The sequence below is a fragment of the Diabrotica virgifera genome, chromosome 9, assembly GCF_917563875.1.
Source record: "Diabrotica virgifera virgifera chromosome 9, PGI_DIABVI_V3a".
Classification (NCBI taxonomy): Eukaryota; Metazoa; Arthropoda; class Insecta; order Coleoptera; family Chrysomelidae; genus Diabrotica; species Diabrotica virgifera.
In genome coordinates this window covers 108,414,593-108,432,128 of record NC_065451.1, presented here as the reverse complement: position 1 = coordinate 108,432,128, position 17,536 = coordinate 108,414,593, and the positions used below count along the sequence as shown (strand labels likewise).

Below are 17,536 nucleotides of genomic sequence, written 5' to 3'. Positions count from 1 at the left end.
ATCTCTGACGTAGATAATGACGTTCAACAGTAAGTATATTTGACGGACTGTAGTTAATGGTGTATACGCACCATTAACTTTTAGATTTTTTGTTATTTAAATAGAGGAGGATTTCAACAGGAAACCTACTTTCAGTAGTTTTATATACAATCTTTAAAGATTTGAGTAGATATATTATTTTTTCTATTTTTATTGTTTTCTTACTTTCTTTGAATTTTACTATTTTAAAAATGCCTACGCATAACTTGAAAAATTAATTATATGATATGTATACTTTTTTGGATGCTTTTTATTTATTACTGATCTGAAAAGATATACAAATCTATGTATAAGTCATTTTTGGCGATAAAATGTTTATTTTTCTAAGAATCGGATGATAATTATATTAGGCGCTGTTGACCAAATCTATAAATAAGTACGCAGTAACTCGTCAGGACCTCGATTTTTGACCCTTTGCTTCGTTATCGAACGTATTCGCTTCGTATCTGTTTACTGTACAGATAGCGAATGATCTATAACGAAGCGAAGGGTCAAAAATCGAGGTCCAGATCTTTTTAGACGAGGGCATTTAGCACTAAAAACACCGGAATATACCGATTTTTAAATAGAGCATCTAGAGACTTGCAACTTTTTGGATAGTGTTAAGGATAATGCGAGGTGTTCGGAGTCTATGAATACGAATACGCCATCAGAAAGGAGCATCTGTGCCCAAGGTAACTGCTAAGGCATGTTATCTTCTGGAGTTTCGAGGATTTTCGCCTATAAATTTATGCAAACAGATTTCTCGGGGGACGTTTTGGGTTGCTGAAAACGAATATGCCATCAGTACGACACCCGGAGCTCCTGGTCACCACGTCATATTCTGGAGTTTCGAGTGATTTCGGCACTTAATTGATGAAAACAGATTACAGGGGGTTTGGGATTGCTCACCACGAATACGCCATCAAAAAGGACTCCCGGAGCACCTCGTGCCTGTATTTCCAATGTTTCTTAGAACTGTTCCTTTGAGACACGTGATTGTTTGATAAAGTATAGAATAATTTTGACTTTTATTTTCATTTTAAAATAATTTTCCGATTTGGAAGTTGAAATGTCAAACATACATTATTTTTTTAAGATTCTAATTGCAAACACACCAAACCCAGGAAAGGAAACAATTAAATTATTTTATGTACATATATTTCAGTAAAAAAATAAAAAAAATGTATACAAATATAAAAATATCCTTACAATACAAAACAAAAATGTCTTTGTACATTTCCTTATCAAACAATAATCATATCAGTTGTATTTCCCCGAAAAGCCTACTTCTTATCCAAATACGTAATATTTCATTAATTTTAAAATGTTTCTGTCCTCAAAATAATTCAGTAGTTGGTATAATAAAACATACATATTAAAAAGTATAACTCACATACCTGCTAGACCTACAACTATTAATCAACACACAAAAAGAGACATAAAGAGAGAAATAGACATATAAATGAGCATGGAGGCCGTATAGAAGTTCAGTAAACATCGTTTAGTAGACAGCTAATTTTTTTTACAGACATGTATAGCTTTATAAAATAAACAATAAGCATCATTTTAGTCTTTAATAAACTAACTAAAGATTACTGATGCCATGAGTTCTGGGGCATGAAGAATTGAGGAAATTCAAACTAACGAACCAGCTCACTTTTTGGTGCAGTATGGCTTTAGAAGAAAGGGCCAAAACCATTCTACGGCATCACTAAAAAGGCTTTAGAAATAATATGAAAAGCTCAGCAGCAGTAAATCCATATGAAACAAATTATAAACAAGATTGACATTAGGATTTCGGCTGGTTTAATGGATATGGTAAACGGAAGATGAAAACGATCATATAGAGAGATCATTGCTCGATTTTGCCAGCTAAGGAAACATTTCTATGAGGTAGGTGGAGTAACTGAACCATGATTCAAAAATGCGGAATGATTAATGATATGAGAAAAGTATACAACGTCAAAATAAGTACGGTAACAGAAGAAATTCTTAAACCTCTGTAAGAGTGTTACTTGCTTTTTAGAAGAGTACCTTATGTTTAAACTATATTATTTTAAAGTAATAGAGATAAGTTTTTATATACTTTTATGTCATTCTTTTCATTAAGCTTTTCCATATAAACGAAAACAAGACAAAGCTGGTAATGATTAGCAAAAAAATAACAGAAGGTCAACTCTACACAATCAAAGCACTAGAGAGAGTGAAGCACTACAACGTCTCTGTTGTATATGTGTCTCTGAAGATATATGTTCAAAACATTGGAAGCGTTTGAGATCCTTTGGACTGATCGAATTATAAATGACCATGTGCCCAGAAGAATGAAAAAAAAAACCAAAGGTACTGAACACCATCAAATCTCGAAAACTTAAGTCCTTGGGACATATGCAAAATTAATGAAGATATGCCCTCCGACAAGCCATCCTATGTGAAAAATAGTTGAAAAGCGAGGTCCAGGAATATTAAGAACATCCTGGTTAAAGCATCTGGTTCGACACATCTGTGCAGCTTTTCCTTCAGATAACATAAAGATTGTCATGATGATCGCCACAATTGATTATACAAGGCAAGATCAAGAGAAGCTCTGAACGTAGACATATATCCTGGCTGGAACATCTCAGAAAGTGGAGTGTTCTAACGGCAACTGATCTACTTTGAGCTGCTGTAAATAGAATAAGATAGGCCAATATGGTCGCCATCATCTCTAGAAGATGGCACCTTTAGAACCAGAAGATGATGATCAAGACGAATAGCCAACCTAAATACTAATAGATATACATATTAGTAGCATTTTTCGTTTTTAGCTTACAAGTTATACAACCAACCTGGTTTCCACAAAATGAAAAGAAATATTGTTTTATCAGTATAAATAAAAAAGAGAAGAACAATGCCTAGTTATTATAAGAATATAAAATATTGGTCATTTGGAGAAAAGTATTTAAATTTTCTGGGAAATATATTTTATACATATATGACACATAAGGCCAATCAACATCTTACCAATCTAATTATGGCGCTCCATAAGTATTGCTTGGTGCTTTGTTCTGGTATCCATTGTTGTACGAGTCGTAGTTGTTGTTGTTGTTGTTGTTGTTGTAGTTGTAACCTTCGTGGCCTGAAGCTAGATTGTTGATGGCTGAGGGGGCAGCATGGTTTCCATTGTAATCTACGAATTAATTAATAAATTGTTACAAGATATTTAAAGTAATGTTCTAATATTATGTTAAATTTAGGCAATTCAAGGATTATGTCAGAGTCAAACTGTCAAAAATTTTATTTGTTTTATATTTGTACCATATTGCTCTACAAATTTTTTATCGCTAACAGTTTTTTTGCTGTATTTTCCGAACATGTTGTTGTAGATTTTGTGTAGTTTTTAGTTATAGAAGTATCTGAACGATTTTATCCAGTTTTAAGCAGATAATAAATAAACATGAGTGAATATTTCCAAAAGTTGTTGGTAGAGGATAGAGATGTTGCTAGTAGGTACACACAAAATATTGGCAAAATAAATAATATAGGTCCACGTTCCCTCAAGAGGTCTGAGGTAACCTACGGTGGAAACAGTTTTCCAAGCGTAAGTAACAAGAACATAGTTGGTTACTTAGCATTTTTATAGGACGATTCATAGCATTTAACTATTAATTTCGTCTCTCAGATGATTATTTTTTTGATGCTAAAAATATGGCACCGATGATAACCGATAAATCTGTACTTTATCATGATTACTTCGATTTTCACACTTCAAAACACAAGAGAAATGAGGCATATTATCATTTTAAATTAATGCTGCCAGTAAAAATGTTAAAGTAATCCTTGTACAAAACAAATTTACAAAGAAACGCAACCAAAATGATCTAAAACACATTAAGAACAGATAGAATAACATTTATGTTCGATTCCCAGCCGTCATATTGATTTAATTTTGACAGAATGTTGAAATACCCTATTAATTATTTGTTATAATCGAAGCTATGACTCAACCTATTATGTGTTGGTCAAGTTTAGTCTTATAAATATATACTAAATCCTAACTCTAAAAACTTCATCTAAACATTGATTTAAATACAAGACGATAACTTAGCATGAGCAGCATTTGGGGATCAAAAACAGTCAAAAATATCAAATTTACCAAATACTTTAAAAGAGAAAATTTCTGCAAGAATATGTTGCCAGTCTTAACGTATTAAATTTAAACATGAGCTTTTAATCACGACATAATCCAACAAGTGACATACTTAGTTCAAGAGGACTCACAACAGTAGGATCTGCAGAACGCTCAATATTAAGCTCAGCGATCGCATATCCTATAAAGAAATAAGACTGCGATCAAAAATGGAAGACAACGATTGGACGAAGTAAATTGTTGAATATAGAAAAAATGAGAGAGAATAAGAGAAAATAATAGAAAATACGAGAAAATATGAGAAAGCAAGACAAAATAATAAAACATAAGAGAAAATGAACTGAACTGAATTTGTGCTGATATTGATTATGTTTTGTGTTTTGCGTACCACCGCAAATAATGAGATGTAAATACCACCAGTGGTACATGTAGGTACCACAGGTTGAGAACCGCTGAACTATACCTAATATTAAAGTTTATTCTGCGCGTGCTGAAACAATAAGCTATTATTTTAATTTGGACTCCGTTTTAAATTGTTATTTCGACTACTACTACAAAACGAAATGTTCATTAAACGTTAAGAAAATTACTACTGTTGGCTACTTTCTATATATAAGCAAGGTAAATGTAATAATAGAACTATCTGTGTAATTCTAATTTAAGACGTATAAATTATATATGTATCTATGTTGTTCAATAAATAGATTTCTAATTGATGGATTCGACCGTTACTTGATGGAAGTTCATTTTATCTAACAATAAAACACTGAAAACATTTGTTTTCTATACTTCCAAAAAATTTATTATAACTAAGTGACTACAGCTGTTTCGGCAGAGTGCATTTCTCAAGTGATATAGTTTACAATGTGTTTGCCTTTAAGTCTTCAACTGAAGAGGTTGAGGAGTGGGGAGCTGTTTGTCTCGAGTTGGTCATTCAGAATTATATCTGTATTTTTCAAAAATAGAGATATATTTCTGAATGACCAACTCGAGACAAACAGCTCCCCACTCCTCAACCTCTTCAGTTGAAGACTTAAAAAGACAAACACATTGTAAACTATATCACTTGAGAAAGGCACTCTGCCGAAACAGCTGTAGTCACTTAGTTATAATAAATTTTGTGGAAGTATAAAAAACAAACGTTTTCAGTATTTTATTGTTAGATAAATAGATTTCTACTGATAACTACTTATAGTCTAGGATCCGAATATAGGTCGATCTGTACCCATCTGCTTGCCGGATAAAACATTTTTTTTATTAAATTTCATACATAGACAAATATTTCTAGCATAGGTTGCCCATCAAAATGGTGTCATAGCTATCCTTAAGGGGGGGCGTAGGGGTTGAAATCAATAATTCCAGCACATTTTTTTTGAAAGTATGGTAGAATTATTTTAGTTTTAAATTAAATAGGCATTTACTACAATTCATAGATCTTTCAAGAAAAAAATCAAGGAAAAATAATGAAAAATACGCCAACGGTGGCACATTTTTGAAGACACCTCAAAATTTAATGAATTTTGCGGTGGACATCAGAACTCATCATTGGATAAAGGTAAACAAAAAATTCAAAAAGATTTTATTAACTAATGAGCTTTTTTGATGTAAAGCTGTCGAGTTTTTTTAGTTTTATCGACTTTTGACTTTTTGATATCACGCAGAAATCAAAACAACGAATTTTTTTTTGCAAAAACCGGTGAAAATCAACATATTTATTATTGTTAAACAAAAAATAAGTATTAAACAAAAAGTATCCCAACAGCATTACTTCAACGAATGTCTATAGAAAATATATTCAAAATTCCAGGTGGGTCGGTCAAGTAGTTTTTGAGTTACAAGGTCTACAACCATTGAAAAAAGCCGTTTTGAGGAAAAAGCATTTAAAGTATTGTCCAATTTTATGTTATTTTTTTATCTGTCATATCGTTAAATGATGCTTACCGAAATATCTTTTTGAATCGCTGAGTAATTTACAAAAGAAAATGAGAACAACTGTTGACCGTTGTTAAACAATCGATTCGAAGGTAGGGATATTCAATACTATCTCCCTACCTCCCCACCTTCGAATTGCTTTGCAGCAAATTCGTGCCAGCGCGCTTGAGTGTGGTAACGAACGGTCAACAGCTGTTCTTATTTTCTTTTCTAGATTACTCCGCGATTTAAAAACATATTCCTACATTACTATATTGCTTTACGATTTGACAGATAAAAAAGAAATTGAAAATAAAAATTGACAATACTTTAAACGCGTTTTTCTCAAAACTGCTTTTCAAAGGCTGTAGATATTGTAACTCAAAAACTACTTGAGCAACCCACCTGGAATTTTGTATATATTTTCTTTAGATATTCCTTGAGGTCACACTGTCGAGATATCTTTTGTTTTATGCTTATTTTTTGTTTAACAATAATAAAAATTATGTTGACTTTCACCCATTTTTGTAAAACAAAATTCGTTGTTTTTATTTCTGAGTGATATCAAAAAGTCAAAATTCGATAAAACTAAAAAAACTTGACACCGTTACATCGAGAAACTCATAAGGTAATAAAATCTTTTTGAATTTTTTGTTTACCATGATCCAATGATGAGTTCTGATGTCCACCGCAAAATTCATTATATTTTGAGGTATCTTCAAAAATTTGCTAGCGTAGGCTTATTTTTCAATATTTTTCCTTGAGAATTTTTTCTTGAATAATCTTTTAATTGTACTGAATATTGTACTGCCTATTTAAATTAAAAATAAAATAATTCTACCATACTGTAAAAAAAATGTGCTTGGAATATTGATTTCAACCCCTACGGCCCCCTTAAGGATAGCTATGACACGATTTTGATAAGCAACCCATGCTAGAAACATTTTTCTAGGTACAAAGTTAATAAAAAAATGTTTCATCCGGCAAGTAGATGGGTACAGATCGACTTATATTCGGATCCTCTAGGTAGGTACTATTAGCATTGATTATAGACTCGGATCAGTGGCTATAATCAATGCTATTAGTCGATTAGTAGATTACTAATATAAAAGATTATCGGAAAAATATTTTTTGATACTTTTACCACTTTTACCATACAAAATTTTTACACTGTTCAAATTTATTTAGTGCATACTTTAACGATTTTCTGATGAAATCCTTTGGTGTTTAATATATTATGTGGGCGATCTGATACTCTATATTATTAAATAGGCAGAGATCTTTTATTGGACTCTTTTACTATTTCAGCCGCTCCGGTGCAAGCATCATATGCATCATATATACCTACATGTGTAACTTCTTTATCAACGGCAAAAGATTTTTTAGTATGCTGGTCTCACAATGTTCCACGATTAGGAGAATGACTAGTTTCACATTCGGAGATTTGTCACATCGCTCCTCCATTATTTAAGAAACGCCGAGAATTGGAGACCATTTATTCAGTAAACACATGTATGATGAATATCATCATTACCATTAGCTGTTTGGGTCCACTGGTGAACATAGTCCTTCCGTAAATAATTCTGTTGCATCCGATTTTCAGCATCTTGGATCCAGTTATGTTTGGCCTGATAAGTTCTATTTCAGTGTTGTAATTCTTTTGACTGCATCCATAACAACAGTCTTTCTCCTAATTATTTTATTTCAAACTATGTCTTTAAGGATAATTTTCAGTATTCACCTTTACATTGATCTCTGTGCCTCTTGTATTTTATTGATTACCTTTGTAAAGGGTCAATATTTCTGGTCCATACGTTAAAAATCTCGAATGAACTGAACTAGAAGAAATAAGGTGAGGCCTATGTTCAACTTTGGACGCAGACTGTTAGATGATGAAATGTTATTAAAAGCTTCGATATAAAAGTTAATACTGTATGACTTACTGTTAAAAGAAGGAGCGCCATATTGTCCGGAAGGAGCACCATATTGTCCAGACACACCGTTGTATCCTCCTTTGTTGTACTGTTCTGGGTACTGAGCTTCTCCTTCGTATTTAACGTCAGCATGGAATCCGCTTTGCCAGTCTGCCCAGTATGTTACGATTTGTGTACGGCCATCAGGGAGTGCCACTCTGTATTCTCCTCTAACTTGGTTTCCGTCGCTGGTTTCCTGTTTATTGTAGTTGGTTCCGGTGTATTCGTCTTTAACTTGGTATCCGTATTCGTAGGATTTTGGCTGAAATATAAAATAGAATATGAACTAAATTGAATTACTTTAGCGAATAATGAAAGCCATAAAGTAGGTACGAAAAAACGTGAGGGCGGATATTATGTTCAAATGATAGAAGAGAGATTTCATAGCGTGTGATTTCTGCAATATACTTATTTAAAATTTTGTTTTGATAAATTTGGTGCAATATTAAGTTTAATATGAACATTTGAGAAAATTTAAAATTTTCAGTATTTCATATAATTATTGGACCAATTCTCATTTATATTAAATATGTTATGAACAATTTCAAAATATTACAAAAAAGTTGAAGACAAAATAGCCTATGCTTTGATTAGTAATGTGGTAAACATAAGTAACAGAATGTTGTAATAGTCAATCAGATATTACCAACAAAATAACACAGTCATCCCTGTGACGTACAACTAACATTTTTAAATAATGAATACATCAGATCATACACTTATCGGATAAATGACAAGACTTCTTTATGGAAAAATCCCAAAGAACGGCAGTTCTCACGAGTGGCGCACAACCCCCCTACATGCGACAGAATAAATATATAACTACCTACACGAAATTTTCGATTTTATAAATCTGACTGAATTGAAAATTGGGCCGACTTCCATTTTAAAGTTCAAAAAAAGGCTCGCCCATCCATTAAGTCAACCATGCATTTTGGTCCAAGGGTGTCCACGGCCCTTCCCATTTAGGGTCTGTTTTTCTTTCTCGTCGCCAAAACTCCCAAAAATTTCGAAAATTTAAGTCCGACCTTTGCAGCTTCTCATAGTACTGATCATTACCTTTCCAATGCATGTAAATTCTAAAAATCGGTGGTACCATTCAAAAGTTACCGAGCCAAGAAATATGACTAAATTTCTATTGAAAAAAGGGAAAATATTTGTGGGTATGAATGTGTTTATGTACGTCTGTGGAAAAGTTACACTGATCTAAATTTTTTTTTTCTGTGTTTCAAGAGGGGGTCGGGGCCCTGAGCACGCCATATAGAATTCTATTTTTCTGACGTCACAAAATCGAATTTCACAATGCAAGAATCGACGGCTGCTAGGCAACGTGACATCACTAAAATAGAATTCTATTTTGCGTGCTCCCACTACAGGTCCGATTTAGAACCGGTGTGGTTTACGACTTTTGACTACCCATAAGCCAGCTATAGGACTGGGTAGGTACAAAACGGCATATTATTTGGGAGTAAATATCTTAGGTTCCAAGACAGGCAGGAAAACCGCAAATACACCAAATCAATAGCGTTAAGTTAAGCTTTCAAATAGTGCCTAAGCGGTCAGGATCAGACCTACACACGGCTCAGTATAGGCGAAAAACTAAAAAACTAAACTTCGAAAATTTTGGGTTTTCGACAATTACTCAAAATTTCAACCTACGAATTTCATCAGTAACTGAGCGTCTGTAAGAGGACTCTACACGCATCTAAAGGTGTTTACCTCATATCTGGGAAAATTCGAATTTCTAAGTTATAGGCTTCAAAATTATGATGGAATCAAAATTATGATGAAATCTATTTTCTACGGGAAAAAGATTTCCCGTAGGACACCGTACTTTTTCAAGCTCAATAAATCCTGCAATCCCTTCAGTTATCATACTTGACCTTGGATGCATAAGATACTAATAATTGTCAGTACGTTTCAAACTCATGTTTTGTGATCAAAATCGGTTAAGCCGTTTAGAAATTATGGAGCTCCAAAAGTATAACCCCTTTAACCATTATCGCCAAAATGGTGTATGTAGTTGCCATTACGGCACTAAATTTGATTGGGCAATCCGAGTTTATTTGCCGACCATCCCAATATTTTTTTCTAGTGTATACAAAAATTTAGTTTACATCCGATGGACACAAAGAAATAAATCGAAAAAAGAATATTAGGATGGATGGGATATGAACTGGGATTGTTCACAAGTTTAGTGTCGTCACCACTAGATAATTTGGGAGATAACGCGACAAATGCGACCATTTATAACGCTTAACGTGTAATCGAGGTACATTACCTTCAACTCCATACATTTAATTTATAAAAAAAAACTTTGAAGAACTCCTGATAGTCTGGTCAGATTATCGGAGAATAGCCAATTTTTGAGAAAAGTTATTTACTGCTGAAATCGAATCTTTTGATTCTATATATTAATAATATAGGTACGCAAAGTCCGCAGATATTGTCCTACATTTTTTTAACAAAATGGCACCCGAAAATCGTGTTTTTTTTTAAATTTTTGCTCTGTAACTCCAAAGATCATTTCCGGGGTAATATGATCCTTGCCTGGTGCTTTGCCCAATTTTACTCTTTCTATTGCTTTCTCTAATTCCTCTCTTGTCATGAATTCCACTTGTTGTTCTTTATTTCTTTCTTGTATCTCCCCTATGTTGTCCGTGTCTGCATGAGTTAGCTCTTTGAAATGTTCTCTCCATCTTTCCATTGTTTGTTTTTCTTCTGTTGGTACGTTTCCATTCTTGTCTTTTATATTCGGCATCGTGTGCTCTTTCTTTTGTCTGAGTGGTTTTAATGCGCCGTAGAAGAGTTTTTGGTTTTCCCTATAATTTTTTGTAATTTTTTGTCCAAATTTCTCCCATGACCTTTCCTTTCCTGCTTTCACCGCTATTTTAACCTCTTTCCTTTTTTCTTTATATGCCTCGTAATCTTCCGGGTGTTTTGTACTTAGGTATCTCTTCCATTTTTCTTTTTTGTTCTTTATTTTCTCTAGTATTTCTTCCGTCCACCATTCCGTTCTCCTCATGTTATTATTTGCTATTTTTGTTTTCCCACAAGTTTCCTCAGCTGCTTTGATTATGCTGGTTTTCAGATATTACCATTTTTCTTGTATATTTGTATTTTTTGCCCTACCTTTCAGAGTATTATCTAATTTTTCTTGGAATTTCTTCTTATATCTTTCCTCTTTTAATTTGTAACTTTTTATTTTTCCGTTTACTAGCTTTTTTCTCTTTCCTTATTTTTCTTCTATTGCTCTAATTCTCATTATTACTAAATGGTGGTCACTGCCAATCTCTGAGCCTCTTTTCACTTTCGTATCCTGTACTCTTTTCCACTTGTTGCTGCTTACCAAAAAGTAATCTAAGATTGATTTTTCGTTTCTGCTATCTTGTACTCTCGTGTATTTGTGTACTTCTTTATGTTTAAATTTTATATTTGTTATAACTAGTTTGTTCTCCATACATATTTCTATTATTCTTTCACCATTTCTGTTTAGTATTTCTTCTCCTTCTTTTCCCATGCACTCCTCTATTCCGCTGTTGTTGTTTTCGACTCTACCGTTTAGATCCCCCATTACAATTATGATTTCTTCCCCATTATCAATTTGCATTTGGAGCTCCTCGAAAAATTTATCTTTCTCTTCCTTTCTTGCATCTTCATTTACTCCGTAGGCTGTTATTATTGTCCATATTTCTTCGTCCATCAGTTTCATTTTCACCGATAATATTCTCTGGTTAACATATGTTTCTTCTATAACGTGTTGTAGTCTATTCGGTGCAATTAATATCCCGACTCCTTCTTTTGCTCTCTCTTTTGTATCCGCTCCTACCCAAAGTAACCAATATCCTTTGTGTATTTTCTTAAGACCATTTCCTTTCATCTTCGTTTCCGTTATTCCTAGTATTTCTATTTTTTGTTTTATCATTTCTTCTACCAATTCTTCCTCTTTTCCGTTGATGCTTCTCACATTCCATGTTCCCATTTTTATCTCTCCTTTTTTCTGCAATCTACTTTTCCCCTTATTTCTATTTTCACCCTTGTTTACCTGTGCATCATCGTTTTCCCTATCGCTTCTCCCATTAATTTCCTTGGTCGTCATTGTTTTGTGTCCGGTCTCATTTATTTTTTATTACTTTTTTAGAGTCCTTTCCCCGATGTTTCTGTGAATTTGTATAATTTTCTCATTATTATGGTCCCATTTCCACTCCTTCCCATTAATCTTCAGTTTCATATATCCTATCTTCATAGTATTACATTTGTCCTTTTCTTCTTTTGCCATTTTCCTAATTTTTGCTTGTATTTCCCTTTCTTTTCTTGTTAAATCTGATTCTATATACACCTTTTGTCCCTGTATATTCTTCAGTTTTCCTTTGTTTTTTAGTATACTTAGCTTATCCGTTAGGTTTTCCATTTCTTCTACAAAAATTTAGTCTCCAGTCTTCACCGCTCCTCTCAGTTTGACCTGTAATTTCAGATTTGTTCCTATGAAGTGTTCTACTGACTCCTTTACTGGTTTTCTGTCGTTAGGATGCAGTGTTAGGCCCTTTAATACTATATTATGTCTTCGTCTATCTTTTTCCAATTGTTCTATTCATTTGTTTGCCATTTTCAAACCTTCTTCCAATTTTTTGTTTTTTTCTTTTAGCTCTTTAATATATTCCATCGTTTCCTTTTGGTCTTTCCGTATGGTTCTTATTTCTGCCATCATTTCGTCATTTTTCCACATAACTTCCCGCATCATTTTTATCATCTCTTCATTTGTATCGTTGCTTTTATTCGGTGTTCGTTTCGTCATATTACTCTTTTCAAAATACAATTCATCCCCTTTATGTTTTTTATTCTTTGATTCTTCGTCGCTACTATATTCGTTCCTTCTATTGGTTTCCTTTCGAACTGTTCAGCCACTGGCCATTTTAAATTAAATTAGTAGATGTTATCATCAGCACTAATATAAATATTATTATATATACTTTAAAGTCTATTTTTTATTTCGCACAAGTACACTTTTTATCTTTAACCTAAATAGCTTTACACCTAAAGGTAGAAAGGCTTAGGACTAAGTAAGTAAGTAACTACAAAGATTTTAATTTTACACCAAAAACACCCAAAACCATTATATACCAATATATACCAAATATATACCAAATGTATACCAAATATATACCAATAACGTACGACGTAGATATATTAATATTATGTGACACATGACAGAAACTCGAAACAAATGACTGTGAATGAAAAGCCCTATTGGTTTTCGCACGCAGTGTCTATCTGCTATGAGCGACTTGAAATGTTGGAAGCAGCGTCTTTAGTTATTTTCGAGCATTGAGGCGTACGGCTGGTACAGGTTTTAACCTAGCGAAATGAATCAAACAAGTATTAAAAAGGAACGCGATACTGAAACAATACTGAAAAAGTAGCAGAAACAGGGAAGAAGGTGGTACTTAACATAAACGTCAGAAAAACTAAGATGATGAAAATAAATGCACCAAGAGAAATGGGAATATCACTGGGAGGCGCGGAATAAGAAACAGTAGAGAAATTTAACTACTGGGGCAGTATTTTTAACAAACAAGGAAGGACGGACGAGGACGTAAAACAGAGAAAAGGAATAACTCAAAACGCATTCAATATGCTATGGAAAATGTGGTCTTCAGGTTAGATGACAAGTGAATCCAAGATACGATTATTCAAGAGCAACGTGAAGACTGTACTACTATAGGGAGCAGAAACATGGAAAGTGTCAAGAAAATATATTGGACAGATGCAGGTTTCTGTGTATTTCTTGCAGATGTATAAACGCCTAAGAAAGATTCTTAACATTTACCGGCCAAACCGCATCAATCCAAGAGTTATGGACAAAAACTAACCAGGAACCTATATCTAAGACAACATGCAAAAGGAAATGAAGTTGGATGGGGCACACACTAAAGAGCCTGATAGGGACATAGCGAGGCAAGCCATTGAATACACACCACATGGAAAGAGAAGAACAGGTAGACCTGTAGAAACGTGGAAAGAAGTATCGAGAAAAAATTAACACTATTGGGAAAACCTGGGCAGAAATAAATATTAGTTCAAAGGATAGGACAGAATGGAGGCAGACATTTGACGGCCTATCTCTGAATGTAGTGAAGAGGATTAAGTAAGTAAGTAAGTAAACATTGAACAAGTACGGAAAATAAAGTACGTAGTCAGCAACTGTTAAACTATGGAGAAATTGAAAAAAAAAGAAACAGCTCAAGATCAATAAAAAAAAGTTAAATAAAAATATCTATTTTATAAAATCCAAATAGGTATTTCGATAACCATTTCCGAAGTGGAAGTTGAAACGTCAAATACATAAATTTTTAACTAGAACTGTGGCTTATTTCTCAAGTAAAATCGTAAATTTGTTTTGAAACATATTAAATCATTTTATTCCGAAAGTACATAAAGTAAAGCATAATCGCACGTTCATGTAAATAAACCGCAATATTCTGTCTACTAACCGTAAAATTGTAAACAAAAAGTGTACACACAGATCACGATCCTAGAAGAGTGATTGCGTCCGACCTCTAACCTTTCTTCGGCTCTTTACTGAACGCGTTCATTCATTACATTGAGTTATACCCACCGCGGGAGAAATAGATATGGGCACCTAATGTAAATTAGAGTTTGTTTTGTAACTTACAGAATGGTACTGAAAAATTTTAAACCCAGATAAGCTATTGCTAAAATCTATAGTTTGGAAACCACTTATGGAATCTCATTAATTTGATATTTCACGAAAATATAAAGATACAGAGTGATTCACGTGAGTCTAGCACAGCTAGTACTTTTTTTGTGGGACAAAAATAAGTACTAGCTGTGTAAGCAAAAGAGAAAAAGAAAAATGGAAGGCTGAAGACTTGAAAAAAGCCCTACAATAATCAGCAATCAAAACGCTACACAGAATGACGACTTAAAAAATGAACTGGGAAAGTTCGGCATAGGACAGAGAAATGAAAAAGGTGACAGTTTAATCGAGTTTGCCATCACAAACAACTATTATATCATGAATACTCAATTTAAACACCATATACGTCGATTTTATACTTGGTAAAGTCCTGAATATAGGTCTAGAAATAAAATAGATTACATCCTCACCAACACTCGATGGGATCATCAATTCGAACAGTCAGATTATATCCAGGAGCGATATGCGGATCCGATCATACTCTGCTCATAGCTAAAGTAAAGCTTAAACTTAACGCTCCAAACAAACGAAGAGAGACAAAGGGAATAGAACTGAGAAAGAAGGATGACCTTCTCCAGGAAGTACATAAAAGAATGCCCTCTATCCGTAACGAAACATCACAAGGAATATGTGAGGCTCTTAACCCTCGCAGGACCAACCTTTTAGTAGAAATAGCGAGGACCAAGGAGGGTCAATAAATGTCCACACATAAATTAATCAAAAACGTGCTTTATTTAAACTAATTTAAAAATACACTTTTATACTATTCCTAGACGTTAATGAAACAGTTAAAAGATACGAATTTATAATTTACCCGGAGTCTACGGCTTCAGTGGAAGTTGCATCATCGTGGGATACAGAAAGATTTTTGACTCCTTGCTGTGCTTACCGCATACATACTTGCATTTTGAACAAACTATGGTTGTTTTTGCCCACTTATTGGCCTTTTCTCTTTTAGATTTTGCTAATTTGACACATGAGTGATATCGTCCCTTTCCATTTTGGGATTATGTTGAAGGTATTCAAGGGGATTATTTATAGTCATCTGTCAAGTTTTTATAAAATTATGAGGAATTAAATTATAGAAATGCTAATTATGCCATCTAATAGGGCAGTAGTACGCCGACAACTACTAATTATTTGAGATTTTTAGGGACAAAGGTATTTAGAAAATCGAATGTAATGCTATGTTGTGGATACTTTTTTACCCACCTTGGTCCTTCTAGGGTTAAACTTTGTGTAACAACACCAATTGATCGCCCCAAGATAAATAATCCTGTGAAACGGAAACACTGGATAACAGATGAAAACTTTAAAATCATTGAATAGAAGAAATCAGTGTTAATATGGTGTACATCGTAAAAGGTAAAAAGCTAGTTTAAGAAATCTCAATAAAGAAATAAAGCGAAGGTGCAAGGCCGACAGAAAATAATATGTAGTATCAAAGTATATGCAAAGAAATTTAGAGACATGATCAGAATAATCGGGCGAGAGATCTATTAAGAAAAATACGTTACCTAACAAGATACTTCAAAGCCAGAAGTTGGGCCCTTGGAAATCAGCACTGGAACTCTAAGGACAAACAGAAAATATGTAGTGGAAACATGGAGATCATATTGCAGGGACCTATATAATGATGATCAACTCCAGGAACTTGTTAAAAACTTGAAAATGAAGTAAAACTGGCTATCAGTAAGCTCAAATATAATAAAGCACTAGGTCCATATATGATGACAGCAGAAATGCTCAAAGCTACAGAAGAAACCGGCGTAAAATTACTTCATATAATCAGTAACCAAATATGGCGTTCCAAACATTGGCCCAAAGACTGGACAATATCTATAATAACGACAATACATAAAAAGGGCAGCTTCTATAAAGGCGACAAGTATAGAACGGTTTCCCTTATATCACATGCCAGCAAGATAATGCTACATAATATAATCAATGAGAGACTGAAAACATTTCTTCAAAAAGAAATTTGACAAGAGCAAACTGGATTTACTAAAAGAGGCACTCGAGAAAACCTGTTGAATATAAGATAGATAATCGAAAAATCTAGGGAATTCAATATTCCACTATACGGATGTTTTAGAGATTATCGTAAAATGTTCGACAGGGTCAAGTGGAGACACTTATGGAGAATACTAAAAGAAGTAGGCGTACCACAACACCTAATTTCGCTTATAACTGAACTATACAAACACTCTACTGGATCAGTTAAAATGCTTGATCTACTTTCAAACGAATTTCACCCAGAATGGGGTGTCAGACAAGGATGTATAGCATCTCCACAATTATTTATTATACAGGGAAGTATATTAGAAGAAGCATATTAGGGGAGCATATTGAACAACTATACAAAAATAAACTAAATATATACCTGTATATAAATGGCTGTATACCATATAGTTAAAAAACTCTAACATGAAGTAAAAACCACTTCTATGTAATTGGTATATTTATTAAAATTTAAAAAATCCCAATGGATTGAATAAAATGTGTCCAATTCAGAACGTTTTCAGACCTATCGGTCCATCATCAGTGAATTTGAATGCTTGCTAAATAGCCCCAGAACCAAACAATGGTTGAATGAATAATTTGATTTACATTATTTCAAAGTAATATTGAACAGGCTAAACGCCGATGTTAAAAGATATAACCTCCGGGAACATGGTGATACCCTACCAGGAAACTTAATCAACCATCTTAGGCCAACGCTGACTAGTTAAGTTTCCTGGTAGGGGCTCACCGTGTTCCCGGAGGTTATATCTTTTAACATCGGCG

General features: G+C 33.6%; 1 protein-coding gene across 1 annotated transcript in view; it reads right to left on the bottom strand.

Moving 5' to 3' along the window:
* Nucleotides 1–2,958: 2,958 nt before the first annotated feature.
* Nucleotides 2,959–17,536, bottom strand: part of LOC126892527 (probable serine/threonine-protein kinase clkA) — a 32,768-nt gene continuing 18,190 nt past the window's right edge. The window contains exons 3-4 of the mRNA XM_050662086.1: nt 8,002–8,293; nt 2,959–3,187 (exon numbers count right to left, since the gene is read on the bottom strand). Of these exons, the coding sequence (XP_050518043.1) occupies nt 3,030–3,187; nt 8,002–8,293 (450 nt within the window). The 3' untranslated portion in view covers nt 2,959–3,029. The remainder of the gene's footprint in view (nt 3,188–8,001; nt 8,294–17,536) is intronic.